Raw genomic sequence first — 23,205 nt, forward strand, 5'->3', positions numbered from 1 at the left:
CCTGTGTCCGCGGTATGCAGGGCTACGTCTTGTATTTCACATAGGCTAGAAAAGTGTGAATTAAGTTTACTTTAATACTTTACCGGCATTATCTCGAGAGTATCTAAAAATAGCACATGATCAAATGTGTCTTCTTATGATAGGCTATGACACTGGCGAAGCGGTTAGACGTGATCTTTCTATTGCGCATGCCCGGGTTAAGACCAGGTGGAGTCCATGTGTATTTGTGACATTGGAATAGGTTTCTCTGAAGTCAATTTTATAATTTTGGCAGTAATTATTCTATCAGTCCTTCGGACTTCAGCATAATCGCTCTTGTCGTCTGTGATGGACTGCATCAAATGGATAAATATTGGTTGGAGTTTAACTTGTTCGTCTGCATTCATAAGTAATTTGTAACTTTTCTGGTAAGTTAAATTTGCTGATGTTATTTTTATTGTATTCAATAACTGTGTAATTGTATAATGTACTTATCTCTGAAGGGGGCAGAGGATTTTTCCTCTAGCCTCTGCGTCCAGACCGGCTCTGGGGCCCACCCAGCCTCCTCTACAATGGGTACCGGGGTCCTTTCCCGGGGGTAAAGCCGGCCGGAGCGTGACGCTGACCACTCACCCCCATCTAGTGCCGAGGTCAAGGAAGAGAGGAGCTATACCTCCACTCACCCCAAACGCCTACATGGCGTATAGTGGGACAAACTTTACTTTTTACTTATCTCTGAAGGATTTAAGACTGAATTCTTAAAAGAAAATTTCATGTGCTTTTGTTACAAACATGGAACTAAATATATCTATTTCCAGAAAAATAATGAAATTTGATCTGGACATTCAATCTAGAGACATGATCTGTGAAGCCCAAACAAGTCGCCTTAACACTTACATGCTGATTTGTTTAATGAAACTTTATCCTCATAGTAAATTTCTGTCTCAACGAATAGTTTTCATAGAAAGGGTTTAAAATAATAAGCATCATTAAGTTAATAGATTTATTCTTAGTATTTGACTAATAATAACTAAAGAAACTGTCGTATGGATGGAATGAGGTGAGCTAAGTAGATTAAGTACGTACATAAACTTTTCTCGGACATTCATATAGCCTATATTTAACCGTACACATGTTATATATGCTGCCAACTGTGACTGAAATACTATTCCTAAATTCCGGAAGTCTTACTGAACAAACTGTTTGTTCTTTGTGGCGTGTTATACTTACACACTGCTCAAACTTCACTCTTCTTACTTACGTATATAACCGTCTGTGGTACTAAACATTCTGAACCGCTTGTATAGCGTTTTCTGGAGAATGACACCTTTCCAGCAGGTTTATAATAACAACAATTGTGTGTGTTTTCTGTTGTGGTAGAATCTTCCTCTTCTTTCGCGTTGGTCTACCACCTGTCCCTAAGCTGATTCATGAACACACAATCTTAGGAGGGCTTATGGGCTCCAGCAGGCAGCTGATACATTGAACTTCTCTCACCTTAACGAAAGGTCTCCCTGAAAGATGGATTAGCGTGCGAGGAGTTCTTTGTTGTCTGCCGAGCCAATGCGTTCATAGACTTCATAACTTAAGCTTAATTAGGAATTGAATTTAGCAAGCAGATGTAAGTGCTTCATATTAATTAATTCTTTTTTTAAGTAACAGAAGTGTTTATTAAACTGGAAGGTTACTGCCGCACGACTATCTTAGCGATCAGGAAAAAAACTCAGAAATCGAAGTTAAACCACTGATCTCAGAGAGGTGAAGTAAAGGGAAATGATCGAAATTAGCTGCATAACGAGCAGACTCGTATTATTATTATTTACCATTTAATAGGGTATTTACTTCTATTTACCTGAGACAAACCTTGACCCTGAAGTACATAGTGCAGCAGCTATTTCCAAAATACATTTATTTTTTTAATACAGATTTTGCGTAAGGTATATGTATTATACATCAGCGTCTCATGTGAAAACAACAGTAGACTATACATATTTTCCAAATGTATTTTGTGCGGTTTTAAATACTACATTGTTCTTGCAGACACAGATGTTTCATTAACGGGCTGCAACCTATCACAGAACAGGAAATGCGATAAAACGCCTCTCCTATAAGGTTAACACTGAGCACAGAGACAATTTATTTGAACCACGGGTGTATCTTCTTACTGGTACCTTGTTAAGAACAACTGTAACCTCATATAGCAACGTCCGAATTTAAAATTTGACAGACGTTTAGTTCTTCTGTCGGAAGTTCACTCCAGTGTACAGAAAAATCCGACAGTGTATCCTATCATTAGATAGTTGAATAAAGTTCACATCCTCAAACTCTGTATTTTTAAGATCATCTTTGTTGTTATCCGCCATTGTATTTCTGGGTCTCCAAAGTGGCCACTTCTCTTCAAGTTTGTCTATATGCATATCTAAGCTGTCCATATATGCTCCATTTCCCGCCCATCTGATTCTCCTGATGTGATCTGTCTATGTCCGGAGGCCTGCGTAACGTTTTGCAATAATCTATTATTTCTTTCGACGAGGGCTGTTAGCTCTCCGCCCAGCCCTCAAGCTGGGGAGGGGGGGGGGAATCTTGCTGAAGATCTGTGACTTGTTATTTAGGATGTTCGTAGCTACCCATTGCATCTGGAGACCGTCAACCGTAGTAGTGGTAAGGGACAAGCTAAACGTAAAACTTGTTAAAAAGTAAATCAAATTTTTATACGAAGTATAAAATAAAAAAAACATCAGCTTAAAATATGTTTCATTAAATGAGCGATTCAATTAAAAAACTGTTTGTGGTTAACAATTTTAACTTTTTGTTTGGAATTGTTAGAATTTTTTAAAGATAGGCAAGATTTGCTTTGTTTAGAACGACACGTTTGTATATGAAGGACGTAAAAATATGAAATGATCCGTCAGAAAATGCTAAGTTGCGTTTAATATGTGGAGGGGTGGAGGGGGATGGAGAGAGATAGGAAGTCCGCTCGCTGTTCTTTTTAACCTAACATTCATGTGGCTGATTTATGTACCACTGGTTCCTGGGTGATGAAGCGAGGCTTCTTGTCATTTCCTGATCGAAACTTTGGCAGTAAAATAAAAAAAATGTTTACGTGTGAGGGAGTAAAATTTGTAAAATGTGGAATAATCAATTAGCACTATGGGAAAAAAAGACTTCACTGAGTAGCTGATACCTATTCAGCCGATAAAGAAATTTTTCTTTTGCATCGCTGTCATCAAAAAATCTTGTCAGTCGATTGTCCCATCTGACAGATTTATTTAACATTAAACAGCCAGTCACCGAGTGTTCGTATAATGGATATTAAGTATGACGTATCAGAAGTCTTCGGATGTTCTGAAACAAAATACAGTAGATACTTGATAGTTCCTTACTAAATAATGTTGAGTGCCATTTGCGTATTATTTACATGGGCGAACTAATGACAGAAGTTATATCATCTCCTAATATTTAACCATTGACCATTGTTCGAAGTACATGGTGTGTCAAATTAATATTCTCATAATCAGAATAAAGCTGGTTGCTTAAAAGTATTTTATATAACGACTGTGTTACCGGTAACAGTAATTTATAATTGGCTTAGATATTACGACTATAATTACTAGCGAATTGGCTCTATTGAACTTTTCTTGAGGTGCTTGTCAAAAAATCCCTGACTTCTATGGTAGATAATTGATGGTACATTACCCTGCTTAGACGAATCTACTTCACAGCAGAATACAATATTTTCTCTAAGGCAAACTTTAATATTATCCTCCCATCTACGCCTAGGTCTTCCGACAGTCTGAAAACGAATATCAGAACACGGTTTTCGCCTATTTCAAGGTCATATGTTCAGAATCACCTGCGAATAAAGACATGGGTACAGCAGTTTCAGTAGTTTAATATTTCAGAAATGACCCTTGAAATGTTGTAAAGTAATTTGCTTCGTTAAACAATCAAAACGTTTCTAAATGTTCGTTACGAATATTACATTTTATCTCTTTGGGGAACACTGTGAAGATAGGTTAGTCCCATGTAATTAAACATTTCCGCTAGAGGCCCTGAGGGCTTTTACATGTTTTTAAACAAATTGCGGCAACTTTTATCATTTTAGTACGTGTTCTGGCTAATTTCCACCGGAAAATTAAATGTATTTTTTCATTAAGTTTTAAATTTACGGAGTACACTTAAAAATAAATGCCTGACAAAACAGGACAATTTAGTTGATTGTTTAAAACCTACATCATATAGTTCAATTTCTGCTGTCTTCTATGTTTGCAAATAGACGCAAACTTTCCTACTTACGATATTTATCAGTCCCCTATCGTTTCTCTGCCCAACAAAACACGAACTGATGTCTGCCACAGAGCGTCAGCGGTTTTTAACATTTTGTGATTCACGGGTCAGCAAAATAGTATTGGTTCTTCCGAGGTCCAATAGGTAGAGATATCTAGCTAAAATATGTGTCGCGTTATGAGGTACACGTAGCAGTATACAAATGTAATTATCATTAGCATGTGCAGTGATTTATTTGGAGTTAAAAAATAACTTCTTCTGGTATTGAAATCTATTTCCATGTCACCCATTATGCACACTCACAAATAGGAATTATACACTAGAGCATATTGAAACTGTCAGAAACCTTTCGTATGTTTAGGTCAGAACCAGCGAAAATAATTAATTTACTGATTTATTATATCTTTCGAGTTTCATAAGAATACAGCCGGATTTAGTAGATTCTCTTGGCTCGAATGCAAGTTTATGGGTTATTTAATTATGATTCAACTACCGAGTGCGTAATTTTGTTACTTACTACATCTCAAAAATTAATAGAATGGTATTCGGGAGAAACAAATGGATTCTGAGACCATGAAGAAGATGGAACATCATCATTGACAAGGATCATAGGCGAGTGGGTTGCGAGGATGAGAGATTATGTCGAATAGCGAGCGTTTTTATCAAAAGTGCGTAAATTTTGTTTTCTTAATCCTTCATTTACTTAATTAGTAATAAAATATTACCTGTACGCGTGACAGGCTACTAATTATTACTGCGGCACAGGCAATTATGAGACTTTGCGTTCCAGAGTAAATTTCTGCCTATTTCTGTATCCTGTTTCTACATTTTGTATGACTCCTTTGACGGGGGATCAGCCCGTTTACATATGCTTGCTTTAGCATTTCATAGGTTTCCGTAGCCGTTTTGACGAGTCTTTGGCAAAATTTGATTTGTTCATGAAAATCCGCCATTCCGAAATCGCAGGAGGGTCGGTGTAATGCACTACCAAAACGCCCGTAACTAAGAAACAAATGCTAATTCGATGATGTCGGCTGGCACACTGATTCACTATGAATGTAGGCCGCACCCCCTAGCGGCAGAAGCTCGTACTACATCCGGTTCGCCCTCTATTGACACAGTCTTGAAACTTTCCGATCGCACCTCGTACACAAGAGAACACAATAAGAGAAATGTGGACACACATCTGTGACTCTAATCCAACGGCCATTATTTTAGACTCCAAGAACCAGGCCTTGGGGTCAGCTGAGTCATAGTTTAATTCACATAAAACAGTGACATAAACAGGATTCGAAACAAGAAGCCAAGTAAAATTTTTAAGTAGAAAGGAACATTGAGATTCTTATTCTTTTATAGTTATACTTTATTTAATTCACCGTCTTTTATAGATAACCAGCCTTTGTAATGTTATAACATTTTCTTTGTGCATTATGTAAATATCACATTCTCCCTTTTCTCAGAGAAGAAAATTACTTTGTACGCTGAGAACTTACAAGGAATGATGGTAGTTGGTGTACGTGTAGCAGTAGGCAAATGTTTCGTTTGTCTATTGAAGGTACAGCAGAACCACGCATGGTCCATTAACCAAGGCACAGTGTCGGGCCTCATTTACTGCGCCTTACCAGAACAATAGGCAGCCCCCGGCACGAAGACGAGGAGACGGATATACGTAGGAAGTATGGCCGCATTCACCCATCACCGGTGGCCATATTGTAGTTCCCAGGGGGAGTCAAAGTTTCATTGATATTTCGTCACTGTTTATATTGTGTGGTCCTTAAGACAGGGGTGTCCGTTTTTAGCATACTTTCGTGTTTCGTAAGGACAGACAGGCATATGGTACTAATATGTCCATGTCTCTCTCTGTCCATATACAGTTTTGAGGTTATGGATAGATTTCCATAAAACTTGATATGAAATTCGTTCCAACCTCGTATTTTATTGACGTGACTGACAGAATCATAGCTTTCATTGAAACTGTTTTTGGTCAAAGCGGGATTATGCTGAAAAGTGTTAAATGTTTGGAAATAAGTGAAAGGAATGATAATCAGGCAAAAGGGAGGAAACGTATGGTGAAAATACATTCTATTCGTTACTATTTAATTAGAAAATAACCTTCGAATCAGTTTAAATGGTCAGATTGAATAATTTAACTGAAAACAATTAACGAAATGTTCTAGTGTGACGTGCAAGCAATAATGTTGTGGTCGGTGTGCGCATATTTATGATTAACTTTCTAATCATTATTAACACATGACGCCATAATCGGGCCTTAAATAGGGCTGTTAGAGAATTATTAAAACACCAGAAATAAGATATTTAAAAGCACCTCTGGATGTAGCCTTTTACGACCTTGTTTATAACAACAGCATAATAGACTTGTGCTGTGACATGTAACATGTAACATGTGAATTAAAGCCGATAGTCACATAGTTGCTCAACAAATTTCCGAACTGTTACAGAACTCGAAAATTTAAGTATTAATATTTTTACAAGGGCTCACCAATGGACACTATACTGAGCTACTTCAATTCATACCACAAACTTTTTGAATGATCCATTTTAATGACCTGGTATATGTGTCATGGTCTTGCAAATGGTCTCTTTCCGTGTGGTTTTTTCTACCAAATCTCTGTACGAATTCACAATCCCTCCCATGCGTGCTGCATGCCCTGCCAGTTTTATGCCAGAATCCGCTACTCTGCTAACAAAATTCCAGTTTGTGTCCGGCGCCTTGCTGTTACACCCCTTGTGCCAAACTTCAGGTATACAAAGGTGTACAGAATGAAGCAGCACTGTAGAAACTCATATATTTTCTTTTCTGTTCTTCGAAACTGTTTACTTGTCAGGTGGGATGTTTACGGTTTTGGTCAAAAGGACATTTTAGGTGAATCTTCAAGTTGTCTTTTGGTTTCGTAAAGTAACGTATTTGAAAAAGAAGCGGGCTTGGGGAATTGTATCGACATGTTCACTAGTTTGCTGTATCCTGTGTTTTCATCTGTTCTGTGCCTTCAGTGTCTATATGCATGGTTTTGTGAAGACGTAGTTGTGGTTTTGTCTTTCTTGTCATGACGCATGCGAAGTGAATGCTAAAAGAAGTTGAGAAGTGTATAGGTGCTTACTGTTCTGCTCCGAGGTCTGCGGATACAGCTACAATAAAACGAAGGAACATACGTACAGAATTTTTGTGTGCATTGCAATGACAGATATGCTGCCATGAACCAGAGGGATGTGAGATGTCAAACTCGTGTAAGTCACCGGTCTGTTTTGGCGATAAAGATAAAACAACTATCCTAACCTGCATAACCCTGATAATAATGCACTACAGGGCCTTAATGTGGGTTTAATGGCTTCTACCACGGTTGTTATAAGAAATTATTCAAAGCTAGATGGAGGAATGCGAATATACGTAAACATGCAAGATACAGTTCTGTAAAAAGTCATAAGTAGTGTATGCATGTATGTATGCCATTTTGGAATATGCAACACTTGTTCTTATTGCACGGAAGTTTATATTTTATTTTATGGCCAGTGGAGTGCGCTCTGATCCAACTGTCGCTGAATAAGGAATTCTAATTTTATAAAGCATCCATGCGGTTAACGTAGTTATTGCATGAATCGGATAAAAGCACTGAAGAAATGTAATTACAATGTATAATAGCGAATAAGGCCTTTTGAATATCAATGGGGATTTATCCGTTGTTTCACTTTTCATTTTCATGTATTTATCTTCTTCTCCCATAACCTTCGTTTTATTTTTCATCACTTTTACTTGTCCGTGCTACGTTTCAGTTACGTTACGTTACAACATAAAATTATTATATATCAGTCGTGCTGCATACTACGTTATTTCACAGACAGCAATAAGTTGAATATCTGATTACGTAACAGATTTCTCTGTTTAGTAAGATGTTAGTACTACCATCTCTTGGAGAATTATAAAATTACATAGTTGGCCTACTTATTGTGAGAGCAAGAAATTAAAGACGAAAACATCGAACTGGCTTTTATACAAGGTGATCGAAAAATTACTCATTCCATTCTTGTCACATTGTTTTGTTTGTAAAAAAATAAATTGCGTTCAAATTAGGAAAGAAATAATGTTATTGAGTGTTAGAAATGTCCACAGTATAAAAGTGTTTGACGGATAGCTTCAAAACTATCGTCACTTAACGACAAAGGACGACTGGAAATGTTTGTGTCCTGCATGATTTCAATATCAGGGAAACGGTTAACCAAACGAGGTATTGACGATGTGTTTGGCACAAGAAAATCGGGAAGTGTGTCCCTAAATTCATTCTGGTAAGTTACGTAAGAACGAGATGACAGTGAACATTCTTTTCACTTGTGAAAAAGACATCTTGCAACTCGACTGTTGATAGACAAATGACGACCTCTCGCGAGCAGGTTGAAATGTGACGTGAATTGTGGGTTTATCACAGCGACATTATCAATCCATTGAAACTGTATTGAATTGCAACCGTCAAAAAATATTTTAATATTAATTGCAATGACTTTTACATTACTCTACATAGTACAAATTCTTGACGTTTCTAACTGAGGACAGTCGCAGTTTAACTGTAGGTATGTTTTATAGACTAATGTGTTTATCAGCTGATACTGTATAGCGTCGGTTTCTAGACGAATGTATTAAATATACCTCAATAAACAATACTTATTAAAACATCACGAGAAGAATAAAGCGCTACTTCGGTACAGAGGCTAGAGAAGTCGCCAATTCGATAGCTAAAGATGAATATCTTTCATATGGTCCGAGAACCCTGGCCGTCGTCCATCTCTGTCACTGCAGAAAACCCTTCTTAGTCTGCCTAATATTACACAGCAAAACTTGCGTATAACTACACCGAATCCTGTTTGATAATTATGTAAATTGAGTTTGTATAAAAATCTGATTGTTACCAATGGGGCAATGAAATATTGAAATCACAAATAAAATATGGCAAGGTGATCATAAATGTTTATATCCAAGATAGGACCCTTTTAATATATTTTAAGACCGCATTTTGCTAACGGAAATGAACAAAATCAGAAAAATATACATCGCTCCGTATGGTCAGTGTCCTAGCTTATGCTAATACCTAAACTTTGCCATCCTTCGAATCGATTGACATTTTGGTAATTAATGGCATTTTAAATGCAGAGACTCTAGGCCTACATTACATCGAAACAAATGAAAACATTATCGTGAATGGTGAGGTGGTATGAATTTGGAAATTAGCGGTAGTTGTTTCTTTCAAGATGCTACCCGGAATTTGCCTGTAACAGATGATGGGTATCACAAAAGATCTATTAAGAATCTACATAAACCGGATCCACGTTTGATTTATACACCTGTAGAATACCAACCTGTTCGTTCGACCTCTCGTCTAATAGAAGACAGAGTATTCAACACAACGTGAATTAATTTATTTACATAACTGTACCAACAGCTTAAAGTATGTGCTTGCAGTGATTATACATTCGATGAATAATGAATTAGAAGAGATGTGAACGTTAGCGATTGTGGCCTAATTTAAGACCCTGTTTTCGTGTATGTAAAACAATAAAACCTGAGTCAAGATAGTTTTCCTGGCCGCGAATTAAACTCAGGATCTCCCGAATTCGAAATGGGGTCGCTACCGATCGACCAAGACGTTGTGTACCAGACCACGAAGTTCAGTCGGAAACTGTATTATCATTCTAACAGAATAACAGCGGACGATTGATGTAGTGTGGGACAGACAGATAGCATCTGCATGGCTACATTATAACCAGATATTCATCTTCAATTTGGCTGTTATAAATTCGACATCGCATGCTCAGAAATGCGTTCTCCCAATGTGAAAACAATCCTTTTCCGTGCTTAACATGCTTGAATTCTGGAAGAGTATCAACTCATCTCATAGCGCAAGAGCAGATAGATTGAGCAGTGTGTGTGGTACCAGGATGGTGTTACTCTTTGCAGCCCCACTGAGGTTGATTAGGTTAATTGCATTTTTCATGGGATGACTCCGGCAGATGGATACATTGAGGATCCACTCGAATGGAGCTATAAGAATGGTGCTCCTGGGACCGAGTATTCTGCAGATGGAAATACTAGAGGTGGATTGGGGGGAGGGTTGACGTTGATAGCATCACATACTACACACCGCCGCTCTAAAAGGTGGCGTACCTCAACCTCCATTTCATTGACAGCAGATACATCACTGGGTAAAAGTGGCGTGTGGGGAAGTGGGGGGGGGGGGGGGACAGTGAAAGTAAAAGAAAACTGCACCAAGACGGACCTAATTTTAGTTTATTGCCTGCCGTTGTGGGAATCCGTGAAGAGGGAAATCAAATAACTAACTCAAGGGAATATCCTCCCCTTCTATACGTATAAGCCTGCCCTCAGTGCATATGATTGATAACGGTGATTTTTTTTTACATAACATTCTGTACATTTGTGCTTTTTAGAGATCATCTTAAAATGTATGATATTTTTATATGAATTAAAGGATGATAGCATTAAGATCTGTAAAATGTATAAGCCCGCATGTGCTCCGTACTTCTGGGGGAATATTCATTACATTTCATGAAGACCAATGATGCAATTTCTGGAAGAGCTCTTTTTAAAGCTATTAATTTTTGTTACCTAAAGAAATGAGTATCATCAAACTCACCCTTATAATTTTTTTATACATTTTCCACGAACTGTTAGATTGATCAAAATAAGGAAGATGAGAAGAGTGAGGCATATAAAACTCACAGGGCTGATGTAGCTTAAAGGATTTTAGTCGGAAATCCTTAAATGAAGAGCGCTTATGTAACCGTAACATAAGCAAATATTGGAGGATATAAATTATATGAGACTTTGTAGACTGGATGCAGCTGGCTTAGAATACAGCCCAGTGTCTGACTCTTGTGAACATAGTGAAGAACATTTGGCTTCACAGAGAGGAGTAGATTTCTTTAGTTAATCAATTAATGGCCATTATTAATGTCGATGAAGAACTCGTGTTTTGGCCAGGACCAAGTGCAGTTGTTTAGATTCCACGAACAAAACAAACAAAATTTGTGTTGCTTGCAGGAAAGGTTAGCTTATAATTTTTATTTTTACACTGGTAAGGAACTTAAGCAATCATTATTCAACTATTGTAGGAATGCTGTGTTTTCAAAAGTCAGGCAGTATAATCCATTCACACGTTCACACACTCAATCTATAAATCCGTTTTAATATTATTCTGTTATATACCCCATTTCTTCTCCACCCTTCTATGTTTTGATAACAAAATAATTAATTACATTGGTAATTTTCTCATTATTCTGAGTGCCCAATATGTCCAATCATTCCTTATTCGGTTGCCCTAACAGTTGGTCCATATGATACAAATTTTGAAGCTCATCATTGGGTATTTTTCTCAGTTTTTGTGTAAACTCTGGTTCCTTCGCATTACGTCATATGGAATGAATAACTCCAGGTAATGAAATAGCTGTTGCTATGTAAATGAGAAAATTTTTATAAGAACTATAGAAATTGTCTAAAAATAAAAGTTAAAAGAAGTCGCCTTCAAAAGATCTTGTCTCCAAGGGAGACTGGCGATATTCATATAATTCAATAATTTATTTATGTACAAAATTCCAAGTATTACTTATATATTTTGGCAAAGTTAAATTCGTGATAGGCTACATCTCACAATTTACCACGTTTTTAATTGTTAAAAACAATACATATTATATGTATAAATACACAAAACATATGCATAGCTACTAGTACAATGATTTATGAGCTGTCTCCATCAAACGGATTGTTAAATTTAGATTTTTCATGGCCTTCATGTTGTTTTAAAATTCACAGGAAACTCGCCTTAAAGTCAGGGTAGCCGGTCTCGATTTCAATCCGCGACCACCCGAATACAAAACAGGAGTACTAACCACTCGACCTCGACGTTCGGTTTCATTCCAGTATTATCCAATGACAGTGAATATATTAAGTTATAAATTCAGGACCACACTCATTGGTGGCATTCAACGTGGAGTGAGGCAAAGAGCTGCTAGAAACAAAGAAAAAGTGAGGTCCTTATGTCATTCAACGCACAACCAAAATGTTCTTGTAGATTCTAAGTCTCCATCTGTGAAGGAAACACATTTCATCACACAAACATGTGTACGGAAGTGTGTAACGTCGCCAAAGAGTTTTTGTAAGAAACAAACACAAAGATTTCACAGTACACAGCATGAACACAAAATGTGGAAATCATGTCGAATAATGTAACAATATAGCATGTGTATTGTATAACAATTGGATCTTCCACCGCTATAAAAAAATTAGACTTATATCAACTTGATGGGATGAGGTAAGGCACTTCTAAATTAACCATTATAATTTTGTTATGAAAGAGTTAGTTATTTGGTTTGTCTATTCATTTGTTTGTTTGTAAGCTACGTAAATGTTGTCGCTCTCGGTGGACTAGTGCTCGCCACTGGACCTAAGGTTCAAGGGTTCAAATCTGGCCGAGGTCGATGGATTTTTAAGGGTGATAAACGTCCTTAGCAGGGAAAGTAAAGCCGGCGATTTACGACATGTAAAATAACCTAACTTTACGAGCATGATACGAGATGTTTCGTAAGCAAAATTCAGCTGGCATTTCTCACCCAAGTCTTCCTGATTCATTTCTAGATGGCTCTAATAGACAAATCAGGATTGAATAGAAATTGTGCAGAGACAGTGAGCTTGTCACTCACTACTCATAAATCTACACTTTAAAGACTAAGAAACCTCCCACATAGGAGGAGGCGAAGGCTCGAGTTCGGGCTGTTGCGCCATAGAGTCTGTCAGTAAGCAACGTAAATATTAATTTTATTTTTAGGTAGTTGGTAAATTAATAACACGTCAACGCAGGTAGCTAGCTAGGTGGATATTTAGTTAGTAACTTAGTTGGTTTTGAATCGCAGAGGGATCACAGCTGACCGGCTTAACTGTTCATAAATAAAAGTTACTTTGCACATTTAGTTCGTTATGTTATGAGTCTTTAGATTCAAATCTCATCTAAATAATATTTACGAATTTAGTTCTTACCTCAAAGAAACCACCACACATCTACATTGCAAAGATCAATTGCCATGCAAATTTTCCTGATGCTGTTTCATCAAATAGATCAGTCTTTTTTCGACTTAATCGTTTTCGCGAAACTGGTCCCACAAATGATAAATGAAGGACAGGTTGTGGTAAATACGAACTGAGTCTGGATAATGCCCGGAAATATAAGGACTAAATTTGGTGAAATTTCAGAAATAAGCACCGGGATTTATAAAGTAAGATTACATTTAAAAACACGTTAACAGATGATAAGAAGATTTCTGTCTTCTGTGCTGTTTCGCTGTGTAGTCTGGTCGATGTTTACCAACGTTTCGGAGGTCATACTGCCTCCGTCATCAGGGCGATGAGTATGAAGATTTCTGTCTTCACGGCTGTGAAAACCTCAAATCATACAGATGATAAGAACATGGAAGAAGGGGAAAAATGCTATCCCTTGTCCAGAGATCTCAAGTAAGCTGTAATAGGAATATGAAGCGAAAGAAGTGTAAATATTTGCTGATCAAAGGATCATTTATTCCTTGAAACGAAATATGACATGATATGTTTAAATTCCAATATAATGTTTTCCCTATGCCTAAGCACTAGATGTAAAGGGAAAAGGAAACTTTATATGAAGCTACACAAATTTCTAACCTCGGCACTAAATGGAGGCGAGTGGTCAACTTCTCGCTCCGGCCGTTTTAGCCAGGGATATGAAAATTCACTGTATAGTTAATGGGAATTTGGGTTGACTCCAAACTAAATCGGAACCTGTGACGAAGAAAAGATCTGAACTCATTATCATCTTTGCTTTGTATTTGTGACCTTTCGAGTTCAAATCTCGGCGCAAATACCGGCTATTCTGGTTGAAGTGTTCGAATTACGAAGATATTTCTTGTTTTAGAATTTATTTTGAATCTTAACAGGCTTGATGTCCCAATGTGTGATGCTTGAATAAGATGGAATTAAATCTGAATATTATGAAAGAGCTGTAGCTAGTATCATAATTAATTTTACAAGGTTTCTGAAGTGTGTACATTTTAAACAGAAAACAACATTTCGGAAATTGGATCTGTGAACTAGTGGATTTGTAACTTGCTAGTACCTACTAAGTTGCCTATTGGAATTAAGTAATTCGTCAGTTTTTGACGTGTAGACGGAAAAATATTCAGTTCCCAAAACGTATTATTTTCGAGTACAAGACTATGTGTAAGTTAAAAAAACTCAGTAATTCTAACTATAATTCATCCATAAAACCGAACGCCTCAAATTTGGCGGGGGTCATACGACCTGTATGTTCAGCAACTATTAAATTACACGTTCAATTTTTATCGGAGATCAGTCTCAGTGGGTGTACCACTAATTAGGCTTCCGCTACCCCTTCATCCATTAAAGCCTGCACGAAATTTTTCAATTTGTCGACGAGCATAACACTGCAATGCTAGACTACCGAATTGGATGAGCACATTTTTTTCCCCCAGTCTAGAAGGAGGCAGATCTCCGACATGTATCTAACAGGTGTTTTTACCACTCTCACACTCATTTACTATTTAATTGAATCCATTAATTAATATGTCAACACAAATTAACGTTTATTTTTATTGCTTTCTTTTTTCAACGAAATGGATTTGGCAGAATTGTGTGTAGCCCCTTTTAGCTGTAATTATTGTCTATGTGTGGAACGATTTTGAGGTTAGGTTTATAATGAGAATTGGCTTGCTTATTAATTTCACGTCTCATTTGACCACACCATTCTTGTGTTTAACTATTCGTCGTACTCCGCAATATTAATTTTGGAATAAAAGAAGTAATTATACTTGAAATATTGCCAATGCTATATTGAGTTACATAAGAAGAAAAAATACATTAAATATGGTTTCTAATAACTTCCAAGGCCTTCGTGTAATAAGTAGGTGGAGATTAAAATCAAAGTTTATTTTCAGTTTGTTACCAGACCGTCTCTTTTTCGTACTTTTTAATTTGATTTTCCAATTAGCTTCTTTTGTAGAAGGTATCAGTTATTCAATTCCGTTAAATTAAATTTTAAGTGAAGTAGTATGTAGAGGCATATCTACTTTATTTTTCATTAAAAGTTGGCTAAAATGAATATGTTATAAACGGATTTAATTTCTTTTAAACTCTCGCGTTTTGAAAGTTCTCCTACTTCAATCAAAGAATTATAGATTTGGCTAGAAATTCTGTAAGAACTTCACACCCATAGGTATCCATGTTTCATGAATACAAGATCGCAGTTTTATATACCTCAAAGAATATCGTGAAATTATGGACATGCTACGTTTGAGATACCTCGCCTAAAACCGATTTCCTGTTTTATTTTTAAATTTTCCCCATCTCTGTCACAGTACAAACCAACTATTTGTAGCCTTTTAGTTATATTTCAGCATGTAAATATACAAGGAAAGGTTTCTTGAAATAAAATTAAACATGGCGAACGTTAACGTGTGATTATGGTATATAACTGTCGTCTAGTATTGAAAATATCTATTTAGGTTTCCTTCTTTAAATAATTGTTCTCACACGTTAGTTGTAAACTCTGTTACGTAAAATGAATGACAATTTTCCGTAATGTAGTGTTGCAGAAGGGGCACTTTTGGGAATCCGATTTGCGTGGTACCAGATGCAACTCTGGTGCTGAAGCTACAACCCAGAAACACGTGTTCCACTGTAATCTGGTTCCGTGTTTTTTTCCTTGTAATGAGATTTTAAAACGTTCCCCCGTGGACCACTTTCTTTGCCCTCTACAGCCTGCTTATTCTGTCTCTGTTTCGGTTTCCGCCTGTATGTAATATGGCTAGACCTAGAAAATTTAACAGCAAAAGGTAACAACAACTACTGACTGTGGTCATCAGTTAAACCTACATAGAAAATGAGGTTAGACCCATATGTATTAATTGTGTCAGCAACCATGGGACCAATATTTGGATAGAAATGCGTTCAAAATAAAGGTTAGAATACACCTTCATTTGAAACTCTGTTGAGAATAGGTATAAGCATGTTGTTTAGTATTGAATAAATAAATAAATTTGCTAAACGTTCCTCCAGTACTCGGGAGATCAGGCATTTTATTCTTGGCCGGAACTCCGGATACATAATATGAGATTTCTTTAGTTTATTCATTTAGTTTTATCCCTTCCAGGAAATTTCTGGATTAATACCGTAACATACGTCATGACTGCATACTAATTTAATAACTCGGATTGTAATAAACTCTTGTTTTTATGAAACCAAGTTCCATTAACATGTCTACAATCTCCCGCTATTGGAGCGGTTTAAATTCAGTTCACATTTTAACATCTTATTTCTTTAGTACTAATTTTGTATTATACTCACATCAATTCCTCGGTTTACTGTATAATTCCTTACCCTCACACCTCCCAACCAAAACTTTGTGTGCATATATCACCTCCTTTTTTCGCCAATCTTATTTTCCTTTGTTTGGATCACCGTGATAAAATGTGGCTAAGAACACAAATTATGCAATTTATTCTAGCCGCATACTACTTCATCGGTCTTATATTCTTCTCAAATACTCTCAAACACTGATGGGCAGCCAATCACGAGCTAAGCTGTAACTACAGCACTGACTGTACGAAGTAAAACATTTTCGACTTTGGGTTTTGTTATGTACTTAGTTTCATTTTAATGTAAACATGAATAGAAATGTATTCGTGCTGCTGTTTGTGTTTCGATAATGAAGTGTCATGTACAAAAAAATGAATAATTCAGGTTGTTTTTGACTTGGTTGTATAAATAAGGAACCACAAACACGAAATTATTCCAAAAGAAATACCTAAGGTATCTGGGTGTCGTTCGGAAAATGGCTGGCTATCTTCTGGGTTGTTGCGCCATGTAGTGTGATAGAAACTTACAGACGTTTCAGAGGTGCTTGATGCTTTATCATCAGGGCGATTATGGCCTTATTACGCAAGAATGTAGAAAACAGCCATCTTCACATTCGCTGTTGTTAGATCTTGAAACCTCATTTCCTTTCGGAAATCTATTAAAGGATTCCGATTTGAAATTCTGTATTCAGAAAATAATCTACAGATAGACGCATTCAATCATTATTTTGACTTAACTGTTAGGCCTGTAGGCATATTTTATGCCCTGAATTTTATTATATGTTTATTGCAGTAACGTTCGATGCTGTGTCGATTACCGATGATATTTAAAATGAAAATGTGTTTGTTAGGGTGGTATTGGTCGTAAATTACTCTGAAGCACTACCCTGACATTAGTCTTAGAGAAAATATGAAAACCACGAAACATTTCAGTTGTGACAACAGTTTACTGGACCGAGGTTCGAACTTAGGGCATTTCGTATACGGATGAAAACGATTAGTTTCTACACCGCGACCTTTGGCCACTAAACATTCATTTAAAAAAAGTATGTGCTTTAATTACTGATGAATTTAATTTACTACCGAATAGCTAACTCCAGGAAGCATTGTCCTTCTTGAGTTACTAGGTTCACATAGAAGCTCGCCAATGGTCCCTACCCTGCTCCAGTTAAATCCAATCAAAATCAGCCAATCCATATCTCTAATATCAACATTCTACCACCTATTCCCGGTTCCTACAAGTGATAATTTCCCCTCAGGTTTCCGAAATAAATTTGTGCGCAGTTATCTCATTCTACATACCTTACCCATCATAGATTGTATAATAATATTCGGTGAGGGGTACAAATTATGGAACTTTTTGTAATGTTTTCTCCAGTCCCATGTCCTTTTATCCTTCATGGGTCTAAATGTTCTCCTCAGCATCCGGGTCTCAAACACCGTCAATCTTGGTTCTTCCATTAACATGAAAGAATAGGTTTCACACCCATAGAAAAGCAGGTAACATAATTGTCTTGGATAATGTACTTGATACCTGCGAGGCTGTGAGTGAATTTAGCGATTGTATCAATTAAGGATGTTTCTTATTCTTTACAGGTGAATGCATTGTCCTCAACTCCGCCACATATCATGTAAGTTATATCTCATGATTTATTACTCTACCATGTTACTTAAGCATAGCAGTTGATACAGCGCTGTAAAATAACATAATAAGCAATTTAAGTATTAAGTAATTAACATTGTAAAACGTGTAAGAAAATTAACGTAACCCACACGACGCTCGGAAGAATATTCCTTGAACTTTGTTTAATTTACCTTTCTGTCAGAAGGATGTTTGATAAAGATAAATAATAGAAGAAACCTTCTATTCGTTTCGTAGTATTTAAACGTCATGTTGTGGTAGTATTTTAATACTAAATATTGCGTATTTTCCGTCTTTATAAAATAATAAGTTATACAGAATGTAGATTCGGACATTTATTTTATTTTATAATACTGGGCGACGTGCTTCTAGCTCGTTAATTTATCAGGTTCCTTGTTAATAAAATAAAACTACAATTCTAGATTCTTGTTATTTAAATTTATATAGTAATTATTTGTTATTCTTTAAATCAGCGTTAAAATAACAATAATACTAACAATTTCATTTATCTGGAGTAGTATCGTTCTGTGTGTGTGTTTGTATTTGTATGTACGTGTTATATATTTTGATCTTTACTGTATAATGCCACCTTAAGATATGAACTTACTGGTGTGAGAGAGTACATAAACTATTTATGTCTATATTTAAATGGAAGAGATATAACAGATTGTTGTTTGAATGCTGTGAATTTTTATATTTTTAATTCACTTTTACTAATTTTAATCACTTTATTGCTTGCATATTATTGCGAACAAAGTTAATAAATTAGCAGTTTATTACATAAAACTGTATCCACTTTTAGCAGAAATGTACTTTTTTGTTTTTAGTTCAGTTAGAAACATTTTATTGACGTGGCTTTAAGCCGGAATTAATATATATATATATAATGATAAAAGTAGCATGTAGCTTTTAATTAGTGAAAAGGTTAAATGTTTATTTAATGAATGTATGGGGCTGCATAAGCTGATAAAATAATACATGTTTGCTGTCTCTTACAAAATATGGGTCACTTAATTATTATACCTTCTGGGGAAAACGTTTCGAATTTTAAAGAAAAAATTTATATTGTCCGTGTTACCATATTTATAATTATTTTTACCTGCATCAGTCAAATCTCAAATCATGCTTCTAACGTCACATCTCTCAGTATCAAGCACAAAAACCTCTTGCTTAAGCGCACGATGATGGATACTCTTATAGAGGCTTTTGCTGTTTACGGACGTATTTTTGTGAACAGCCTGTTTTAAAGAATGCTGCAGCATGAATTATGACGAGAATATTTTTTTAGTGAAAATGTTTACAGGGGCCCTCCCACATAAACTTGTGTTCCGAAACTTACAAGGATCAAGCCGGATTTTGGAACAAACCAATGAGCCAATGTTGTATTATAGAACACCTGCGTCGTTCACATACACGCCATTCACACATCTTCACGATGCCAATTACTGTAATAGGGAGTCCAGAATAGACTTAATTTTATTATGATTTCATGTGCAGTAAATGATGATTAGAAAAAAGATATTACATTATATTTTATAACCACTTTTTACTTTTATTCTCTGCTAAAACACGAAAACACTTACTTATCAGCAGCAATTAATATTATTAAATTAATAGGTATATTACACTTAAAATATGTAATATTTTGTCTTTGTGACAACAGAATTGTTGTGATAATTAAATTGTAGTAGTACAAAAATGTAAATGGCATAATTAAGAGAAATCTCTGCAAAAAATATTTTACCAAGAACAATAATGCGTTATGGGGAAAATAAATTAAAAGGATTAATATGGCGGATGCGCGAACTATTGACATATATAGATTATTGTTTAATATCATTGTGGTATTGGAACTGGGTGTGTTCATGGTGTCAACAGTGATCTTATTAGCTTTCCATCCTGTCTCAGTTTAGAAAGAAGTTTCTCCTGTGTCTAAGCACCACAACACGAAGACATGTGGAAGTCGTTAATATGAGTTGTCAGTTCCCAATTTGGCCTGTTTTACCCTGGGAAGAGAGCTCCCGGTACAAAATGTACAGGAGGTTAATTGACCCTAGAACGAGTATGGACCCGCCGACAAACGAAAAGTCCTTGCAAACATAAAATTGTCCACGCCATGTATTCTAGAAGACACAACTTAAAAATGTAAACAGCGATCGTATAGGCTATTTGCTGGATTGCTAGGGTTTTTAAGATTAAATAAACTTATGTCTTTCAAACGCATAACATTTTTAAGAGAAATAATTTTCGATTTTGTAGTGTTTCCTTTAACTGGGATATTTTTCAAAACTCTACCGAAGCACCCATAATGAGAATGTATCCGTATTTTTATTCAGTACGCTGCACTTTGAGGACAGATTTCTTGTAATGTTAAGAGTAGTTGGTAAATTCTTCGCCAATTACGTAACCTACCGTTTTTATAACCTGCCACTGAACCCTGACCTCAGCATCAGAAATCAAGTTCAGATCCTACTTATGTAAGATCCTTTGTAAAGTTACTATCCCATCTGTATTTATGTCTACAAAGTGGATCTTTCTTTCAGATCCTTGGAGCCTTACACAATGTTTAAAGTATTAATTATTTCGAAATTAATTATAAGAGGATCAGTTTGACTAAACCGGAGATCGGAACAAATTAAAAGGCCTAAGCGATTCAGTGGATTATTATTAAAATTAATGGATGAATGTTTTACGTCAGAGAGGTTAGTTCTTCTTCTTCTTCTTCTTTTTCTTCTTTATTACGCCGTCTCCTTTACAGGAGTTTGGCGACATTATGAACAGGATTCTTCCATCCTTTTCTCGGACTGGGACCTGTTCATATACGTTCTTGGCAGATGATCCAGAAGTGGTTTGCCATTGCCTTCTTCTGTGTGTGAATGGAGTAATTGTTGGGATACCACGGAGAAACCGGAGGAAAACTCCGTGTTGCCTAGACCACGGCCTTGCCCAACACAAGTTATAAATTCGGGCACCGCCGGGAATCAAACCCGAGACCCCAGGATTACAAGGCCAGCGATCTAACCGCTAGACTATTTTATTATTTAGTGTTTTGTCTGACGACAGGTCCATATGAACAGGATCCTTCCATCCTTTTCTCGGACTGGGACCTGTTCATATACGTTCATGGCAGATGATCCAGAAGTTGTTTGCCATTGCCTTCTTCTGTGTGTGAATGGGGTAATTGTTGGGATGCCACGGAGGAAAACTCCGTGTTGCCTAGGCCACGGCCTTGCCCAACACAAGTTATAAATTTGGGCACCGCCGGGAATCGAACCCGGGACCCCAGGATTACAAGGCCAGCGTAGAGGTTAGTTCATGATAAGTAAACGACGAACTGCTGTTTTCCGAGCCAATGTTTTTCATAACATCCGTAGCTAATCCTTAAGCTAACTGATATCTCTCTCTTTCATCCGAAAACAAAAACAAGCGAAGACAAATAAAATAGGAAAAGAAAAATTGGAAATCATTACTTAAAATTAGAGGGAAGACGAAGGGAAAAGTAAACATTGAAAAGGCCCCCTACTTCCTTTATGTGGCAGAGGCTCTTTAGAGGAGGAAAGGAGCATCATCTCCAGCTAAAATAATAGAATTATCGTTCCAAACCGTAAGGCAGGCTTGTAAATGAGGGGGTAGCGTGCGGACGCCGGACCGCGGTTACAAGGATGCAGGCTCGTTTTCTCTATACTATAATTAACCTTAACCTTGAGATTGTCCGCGTGCGGGTTAAGGGGAGATTCCGGGCGGGGTTTTTACCTTCCAAACCTGTTAGTTCCGAGAGGGAGGGAACATGGAAGCCAACGTCGCCAGACGACCGCCGTATATTTTCAACAATTATGAAGTCTGAGTGATTGATAAGTTGTGGCGATTGTCGAGTATGGACTTTCGTCGTCCAACCCGTTTTATGGCTTTAGATACAGATATTAATATTGTAAATTATGAGTACTATGATAAGGTGAACAGAAAAGAACATTTTTTTAAAATTAAGTCTTATTAGTTTCAGTGATGATACAGTACAGATACTATAAACTAAATTAATAATTATTTTCGCAAAATTTGAATTTTACCACATTTTCAAAATCTTTATCAGCTACATTTATACACTGATTTTGTCCTCTAGTCTGGTAACGAGACACGAACCTATGAATACATAGTTTCACTGCGTTAACTTATAATCCAACTTCCTTACTCGATTCTAATACTGGTTCTGCGTTTTTATCTTTGTGATTTTATGTTTCGCCCATCACCAGATTTTACCAAAAGCTGATGTTTCCCATTTAATTGGATTCCATATTTTTCTTCAGCCTTTATGACAAAGTTTAAAATCAATGGTTACTAAGCGTCTCATAGTTTATTACGTGTTTCATTTAAACACATTTGAGTTAGAAGATATCCGTCTACTGGGTTGTTGCGCTGTGTAGTCTGGTCGATGTTTACCAACGTTTCGGAGGTCATACTGCCTCCGTCATCAGGGAGATTCTTAGTATGAAGATTTCTGTCTTCTGGGTTATTGCGCTGTATAGTCTGGTCGATGTTTACCAACGTTTCGGAGGTCATACTGCCTCCGTCATCAGGGAGATTCTTAGTATGAAGATTTCTGTCTTCTGGGTTGTTGCACTGTGTAGTCTGGTCGATGTTAACCAACGTTTCAGAGGTCATACTGCCTCCGTCATCGCCCTGATGACGGAGGCAGTATGACCTCTGAAACGTTGGTTAACATCGACCAGACTACACAGCGCAACAACCCAGAAGACGGATATCTTCATTCTCACCGCTGTGAGAACCTCAAGTCTTACACATTTGAGTTAACTTATCTCATGTATCGAATTCAACCAAAATTTACTTTTGTCCGAACCGGAGCGTAGGCTTAATTGAAGTCTGTAAAT

At 36.7% G+C, this 23,205-nt stretch overlaps 1 protein-coding gene across 18 annotated transcripts in view; it reads left to right on the forward strand.

Annotated features, from left to right (window-relative positions):
- LOC110828488 (uncharacterized) overlaps window positions 1-23,205 on the forward strand; it is a 727,302-nt gene that overhangs the window by 594,883 nt on the left and 109,214 nt on the right. For 16 of the 18 annotated variants that reach the window (XM_087346524.1, XM_087346527.1, XM_087346523.1 and 13 more), the window contains one exon: window positions 18,277-18,311. In XM_087346524.1, the coding sequence (XP_087202650.1) occupies window positions 18,277-18,311 (35 nt within the window). Of the gene's footprint in view, window positions 1-18,276; window positions 18,312-19,625; window positions 19,874-20,230; window positions 20,606-23,205 lie in introns of those variants that run through there. The other 2 variants (XM_087346537.1, XM_087346538.1) reach the window with 2 other exon arrangements.

Source organism: Zootermopsis nevadensis, unplaced genomic scaffold (genome assembly GCF_977971745.1).
Source record: "Zootermopsis nevadensis isolate Lab colony 2312 unplaced genomic scaffold, Znev_1.0 Znev_ptg000010l, whole genome shotgun sequence".
NCBI lineage: Eukaryota > Metazoa > Arthropoda > Insecta > Blattodea > Termopsidae > Zootermopsis > Zootermopsis nevadensis.